Below are 7,421 nucleotides of genomic sequence, written 5' to 3'. Positions count from 1 at the left end.
CCCTCGGGAGCCGCCGAGGTGGACATCAGCCTCAAGGAGCCCCATGTTACGCTGCCCTCGGGAGCCGCTGAGGGGGACGTTACCCTGCCTGGGGCCGAGATCCAGGTGCCTATTTCTGAAGTTCCTGTAGGTTCCTTTTCTTCTAAAGAGGACGAGATGGGTAAATCTCGAAGTTCTCTATTTAGAATGCCTAAAGTTTCGCTTTCTAAAAGTTCCAAATCTCATGGAGAAAGTAAATCCAGAGCTGATGTTTCAGTGTCAGAATCTCTTAGTTGTTCTGTAACACAGGATACTCCTGCTGTTCTTTTGGGTAGTGTCGGATCTAAGCCTATGCCTGACTTAAAGGGAGATAATGTGTCTAAAAATACTAAGTTCAGAATTCCTACCTTGGGTTTCTCCAAGGTTGATTTGAGTTCGTCTGGAATTGACCCCGAGTCCTCATTTCAAAAAGAGGATATTACTCTTACTAAATACCAAGTTAATCTTACAGAATCTGAATCAAAAATACCATCTCTTGCAGATGAAAATCTTTCAGATTTTGAAATTTTAAATGAAGATGGTTCTGTAGAGCAAGAAGGTGTTAAGCCAGAAGTTAAAACAAGAGCTGCTGAAATATCTTTGGGTGACACAGATGTTACAGTTAAAATTCCTAAGTTCCGAAAACCAAAATTTGGAATTCGATCTAAGGGTAAAGCATCAGAAAGTGACATTGGTTTCAAAGTGGAATCTGAAATTTCCAAGGGAAGGATAACATCTGATATGACTGATGCTGATACTGGAAAACCAACTCAGATCTCTGATGCCAAGTTAGGTGTAAAGTTGCACGAGCCTTCACTTGAAGTTGTTCTGGATGCACCAATACTTGATCCCAATCTCTCACCAATGGAAGTTACCATGCCAAAATCAGAAGGAGAAATCCATGGCACAGATTTAGACTGCAAGGCAGAACAGGAAGTAATTTCAGGAGAGAAAGATACTGAGGAGAAAGAAAACAAATCTAAATCATCAAAATTTAAACTGCCTTCATTTCGTTGGTCTCCAAAGAAAGAAGCTATTGTTCCATCTCCGGTTGAGAAACATCTGGAAGAACCGCCTTTGTCTACTTTATCTGGAGACACAGACTCTGAATTAACCTTTCCTACTCCTGAGAATCAATATGTTCATGTAGAACTTGATACATCTATAGAAAAAGATGGTGAAAAGATCAGAAACAAGAAGTCCCAATTTACCATGCCAAAGATCTCATTCCCTAAAATTAAGGGTCAGAAGGTCCAAGTCTCTGTGCCTGTACTGGAAACTGATATTTGTGGTCCTGAACAAGAAAAAGAAGTTGTTTCAGTACAGAAATCTGAGAAAGAGATTAGTGGGGAAGGGGCTGGAATGGGCATAAAAATGCCAAAAGTTACGGTCCCAACTTTGGAATTTTCCAAACCAGAAGTCAAAGCTCCCAAAATAGACATGGATATTAGCAGGCCTACAGGTGAAGTCATACTTGGTATGTGTGAAGAAGATGATCTAGAATTGAAATCAGCTGCTGCTAATGCCAGCCTCTCCACCTCAGATATTAGGATGACAACTGAAGGTTCACTTGAGATGAAGAGTCCTGACACAAGTGTTGAAAGAACACCAAGTGAAATTGCTGTGAGTGATGTAGAAATAAAAGCTGAAGGTCCTGAAGGGAAAACAAAAATGTCTAAATTCCAAATGCCAAAGTTAGGCATTACACTTTCTAAAGGGAAAGGGGCAGAAAAAGAGGTCAGCCAATCCAAATCAGAAGTCAAGGTTCCCCAGCTGAAAGCAACAGTAGAAATATCTGACATTGCTGTCGAAGGACCAAACTTGGAGGTGGAATGTGGCACAGGAACAGAGACTTACAGCCCTCAAGTCAAAATGACCAAAACTGACAGTAAGGCATCAGAGGCTGATGTTCACCTCCCTTCAGCTGACATTTCTATTCCAAAACCAGACAGTGATATTCAAGATTCAGATGCAGCACTAAAAATCAAAGGGGAAATAAAGCCAGATGGAGATGGAGAAGAAAAAGAAGGACATTTCAAAATGCCAAAATTCAAACTTCCATCCTTCAGTTGGTCACCAAAGAAGGAAGCAAGTGTTAAACCGGATTCTGGAGCAAATCTGGAAGACCAAAAGCTTGATGTAATGTCAAGCAGAACAGATACAGAAATAAGAGGAACTTCAATGGATGATGAAGGTAGTGGGACAGCCCTTGATCTGGAAATATCTACAGGAAAAGTTGAACAAAAAAGTCCAATTAAAAAGCCTCAATTTGTCATGCCTAAAATTTCACTCTCCAAGATCAAGGTTCCAAAGTCTCAGTCTCATTCATCAAAAGTTGAAGTTGATGCTACTCTTCTTAAAATGGAAAGAGAGGGTGATGATTCAATTCAGATACCTGATATAGAAAGAAGTCATTCTGAAAGGACTGAAGAAGGGGCACAAATAAGTATAAAAGTGGCTGATGTTAAGATCCACACTTTGGAGTTTTCCAAAATGGAAACTGAAGCCTCTCAAAATGAAATGGGAATCAGCTCAGCAAAGATTGGTGCTGCTCTGACTCCCTCAGAGGGGAGTTTTCAACAGGTTGACCTAAAGTCAAGTTCTACCGATGAATATAACATTCAAAAAACAAGTATTAAGTTCCCCAAAGGAGAAGCTTCAGTTGAACTGAAGAGCCCTGATATAGTAACAGAAAGATCATCAGTTGTGGATGGAAGAAAAGTGAAATTAGAAGGTCCTGAAGGGAAGATTAAAATGCCCAAATTCCAGAAACCAAAGTTTGGAATCTCCCTAACAAAAGGGAAATGCTCAGAGGCAGAGATCAGCTCTCCAGAAATAGAAGCTGAGCAACCCCAGCTAAAAATTGCTGACATTGCTGTGGGAGTTCCAGCATCAGAACTTATATCTGATATGTCAGATCCTGGAGTAGTTGTTTGTAAGATAAAAACACCCCAAGATCTGACTGGTGGCACTGAAACTCCAAAAGTAGACATTAGCCCCCAGTCAGTGTCTAAACCAAGGACAGAGGGAGCTATTGAGAGTCTTGAGGACAAAGAAATCAAATTAAAAGAAGAACATGAAATAAAAGCTGAAGAAGTTCGGACTGAAGAACATCAGGGATGGTTTAAAATGCCAAAATTCAGAATACCTGCATTTGGCAGGACATCCTTAAAGGAAAAAAAATGTGATGCTGATATTGAAAGAAGTGCGGAAAAAGCTCAGGCGAGCATTCCCTCTGCAAAAGTACAAACTGAAACAAGTATTCCTGAAACTACCTTCTCATTACCACATGCAGTTGCTGAAATTACTATTGGAAAAGAAGGGATTAAAAAATTTGAAGATTCTGTGAGGAGTTCTGATGTTAGCTTGTCGAAGATGGAAGGAGATATTTCATTGTCCACAGAAAGAACAGATAGTAGAGTGAATATTCCAAAAACTGAAACTTACGCAGACATAGTTAAGCATGGTGCTGAAGGACAAAAAATGCATACTTCAGAATTCACAGTGTCTGCAGCAGAATTGCCTAAATCATACCTAAGTGCTTCAGAAAGCGACAAAGACAACAGTTTAACAAATAGGTTTTCTACAGGTACTCTGACTTTTCAAGAGCATAAAGTCAAAACACAGGATATGGAAATCCCAAAGGTAGAAAGTTCCACTAAGTTAGAGACTTCAGGAGTAGGATGCAAACCATCATCAGCTGAAATTACTCTGGATGCAACACAGGAGAAAATAGATGTTGGACTTCCAAAGGAAGAGCTTGATATTCAAAATAAAGAGGCAGCAATTAAAAAAGGAAAGATAAAGGGTGAGGTGAAAATTATAGGAAAAGACAGTGAAGAAAGTCAGTTAAAAAGGACTATGTGTGAATGGTCTACAACAAAGGAATCAGAAGATGGTACTTATGTTACTGCTAAGCTGGAAGATCTAAAGGTAGAAGTTCCAGGAGTGAAGACGAATGTTAAAATTACTAGAGTAGATCCTGAAATTAAATTTCAAGTGAAAAGTGTTGAAAAGGATGTGTCTGCAGGAGTGGAAGTGCAAGTAGAAGACAGAGCAGAAACAAGTAAAACTAAAGCATACAAGTTTAAGATTCCGAAGTTTGGAATGTTTCATTCGGAAATCAAGGGTTTTGAAGGTGATATCAATGTGACGAAGTCAGAAGCTGATTCAAGATCTAAAAGTGAAATAGGCACAGCAGAAATGCAGTTACAGAAACCAGAAGGATCTATTGGCCTGAAAAGTCCAGCTCTAGATTATATGGAAGCATCTGCCAGAATAACAGGGGAAACGGACCAATCAGAAAGTGGCCCAGAAGTAATTGTAAGAATTCCCAAATTAAAAATACCAAGATTCACTTTTAAAACTCTCCCAATTGAAGCTGATGTTTTAGTGTCAAAAGTGGTAACAGATCCAAAGGGATCTAGTACTGATATTGAAGTAGTGCAACTGGAAGCAAGCTCTGTTATCTCTGGTGAAACACCAGGGGCTCTAGAGGGGAGTATTCAAAAAGCAAAAAGCAAAATTCTGATGCTAACTGAACCTGACATTAAAACAGCACAAATGACAACTACCATAGAGTCCTCCCTCTCAAATGCAGGGCAAGACATTCATTGGTCTTATGTAGAAGGCCAAGAAGTGAGTGAGAAAGTAGAACCTGAACACGTTGCTATTGAAAGGTGTGAGATTTACACTACTGAAATACTGAAAGAATCAGAGATTCTGTCATCAAAAGTCAAAACTGCTACATTGGGATTCTCATTGCTCAAGGCAAAGTTGCCTGAATCACACAGTGACTTAGAAGTGCTAGTCCAGCAGCCATCTCCGACGGAAGGTGGATCAGTGAAAAAACCTACATGTGCTGGGGAAAGCTTTGGAGTAGCAGCACAGAGAACTGGCAGTGCTGAGCTTAAACTATCTGACAAACCACATCATGAGTCTGAAAAATTTAGTGGAGAAATAAGTTTGCCAAAGTTAAAAACGTATGCTGCTGAAGCAAAGCCTTCCAGTAAACTTGAAGAGAGTCTTTCTGATAAATCACCAGAGAGAATAACTTCAGGTCGTCTCTCTAAAGATGAGGATGTAGCTGAAGCCATGGAAGGTGAAGAAAAAGACAAAACCAATGAGAAAGAAAAGACTGATAGCAAAAGATCTCCTGGAAGATTCAAGTTTTGGCTTCCAGGTATTGGCTTTTCATCTTCTGGTGATGAAACAAGCACAGATGTAAAAACAGAAGGAAAAAAATCAGATCCAGAAGATATGAAATCTGCTGACACATCAGATGATTTCTCTAAGCAAACTGAAAAAACTGGATGGTTTAGATTTCCCAAGCTTGGTTTCACATCTCCTTCCAAAAAGGCTAAGTCTGTTGAAAAAGAAGAGATTGGTCATAAAGAGGGAAGAATCTCAGATGAAGATAGCCCATCAGATAAGCCTGATGTATTTTTTGATGCACAAGAAAGCTTATCACCTAAAGAAACAACAAGGGATGAAAAAGTAGAAATTGATGGGACCTCATCTATTGTGACATCTTTGGCAAGAACTGAACTAATCTTGTTGGAGGAAGAAAAAGATAGTAAATCTAATATTGATGGAGATACAACCAAATGAAGGTTGTATTTTCTCAGTCCTCAATGAAAACAAAATCATCTACATGCACAGAAAAAAATGGGTTTTTATTTTTCTGGTAACTGAAAATGAAAACCCAAAGCCGGTGTTAATGAAAATAGTTGAACAGAATTCACCACATGTAAATTTTCAAGTACGTGGATGTACTATATTGTGCACTAATAAAAATAATAATTTCTTCAAATCTGCCCCAAAGGCAACAATTATGACAAGTACAGAGGAGCCCATAGTTTGAACAAAGTCTGAAAAAATATACCTGAATCATGAAAGTAAACCATTGAAAGGCTCAATGATAGCAAAAGGCTTTTTAAATAGGCTTCTCAAAACACACAATGTAATTACGTTTAGATAACAGTTTATTTCCAGAATGGGTTATAAACTAGTACTATAAGAACTATATTTACCTGTTTAGATTTTGGACCTTTCTGACCTACTTTTGCTTTCTTATTAAAATGTCTTTTTTTTATTTCAGCTAAAGTAGTATGTATATTCCACAAACATTTTAAAATATAAAATAAAAATTAAATACTAGTGTAGAGAGACTAATGCTTTACCTCTTCCTCTCTTCTGATTTTTTTATTATTGTGATGGGTCATATTTAGCCTTAAAAGATTTTAAAAATACCAAAACAAAACCCAACAGAATAATTTCAAGACCAAAAACTTGTAACTTATTCACATTTTTAAGATACCAGAATAAAACATGCTTACAAAGAATAAGTATATGAATGTGGATAAATAAATTTTAATGTATATATTTATGGGATAGTTAAATGCTTAGAATGATCTGCCACAGTGGTGGAATTGCTTCAAAGATTTTCTGGGAAAGGAGGTGTATATAATTATTTGCTTCTTTGTTTATATCAATGCTTCTCTCAAGGGCACAATGGAAACCAGAGTGCATATGTGACAGCCTTCACATGTACCATTAAAACACTGTCTGTATTATTAAGTCATAATAAACTCACCATATGGATAATAACTCAACTGGCGTGAGTTACTGACATTTCTGATTCTGAAAATCCCAGCTTAAATTTGCAACAGATCTTGTTACAGTAGTTTTCTAATCCTCTGTTTCCTTTCTCCATGTTCTACTTAGTACAGGAAAAGCAGACACAGCAAAACATTTAGCAACTGGATTTTCAATGAAGTGTACTTGATCTAACCATCTGTAAGTTGAGATGCTCTTCATTTCTAGGTTTCTTCATAAAATCATACGATGTTAAGGGTTTGAAGAGACCTCAAAGATTGTCTAGTTCCAATCCCCCTGCCATGGGCAGGAACACATCCCACTAGACCACATTGCTCAAGGCCTTATCCAACCTGGCCTTCAATAGTGCCAGGGTTGGGGCATCTGCAACTTCTCTGGGCAACCTGTTCCAGTATTTCACCACCCTCATAGTAAAGAATTTCCTCCTAATATCTAACTTAAATTTCCATCTTTTCAGTTTGTACCCATTACTCCTTGTCCTACCAGTAGACTATTCCTGATGAAGAGCCCCTCTCTAGCTTCCCTGTAGGCCCCCTTCAGATACTGGAAGGTTGCTATGAGGTCTTCACACAACCTTTTCCTCTCCAGGCTGAACAGCCCCAACTCTCTCAGCCTGTCTTCTTAGAGGAGGTGTTTCAGTCCTTTTATCAACTTTGTGGCCCTCCTCTGGACTTACTCCAACAGTTCCATGTCCTTCTTATGCTGGTGGCACCAGAGCTGGATGCAATGCTCTGGGTGGGTTCTTACAAGAGCAGAGTAGAAGGGGAGAATCACCCCCCTCGACC

The 7,421-nt window shown here is 38.8% G+C and overlaps 1 protein-coding gene across 1 annotated transcript in view; it reads left to right on the top strand.

Moving 5' to 3' along the window:
- AHNAK2 (AHNAK nucleoprotein 2) overlaps nt 1-6,616 on the top strand; it is a 61,104-nt gene extending 54,488 nt beyond the window's left edge. Inside the window, exon 8 of the mRNA XM_027698541.1 lies at nt 106-6,616. Within this exon, the coding sequence (XP_027554342.1) occupies nt 106-5,628 (5,523 nt within the window). The 3' untranslated portion in view covers nt 5,629-6,616. The remainder of the gene's footprint in view (nt 1-105) is intronic.
- Nucleotides 6,617-7,421: the final 805 nt, after the last annotated feature.

This window comes from Neopelma chrysocephalum, unplaced genomic scaffold (assembly GCF_003984885.1).
Source record: "Neopelma chrysocephalum unplaced genomic scaffold, ASM398488v2 Primary Assembly neopelma1_24, whole genome shotgun sequence".
Taxonomy (NCBI): Eukaryota; Metazoa; Chordata; class Aves; order Passeriformes; family Pipridae; genus Neopelma; species Neopelma chrysocephalum.
This window is presented reverse-complemented; position numbering and strand designations above follow the sequence as displayed.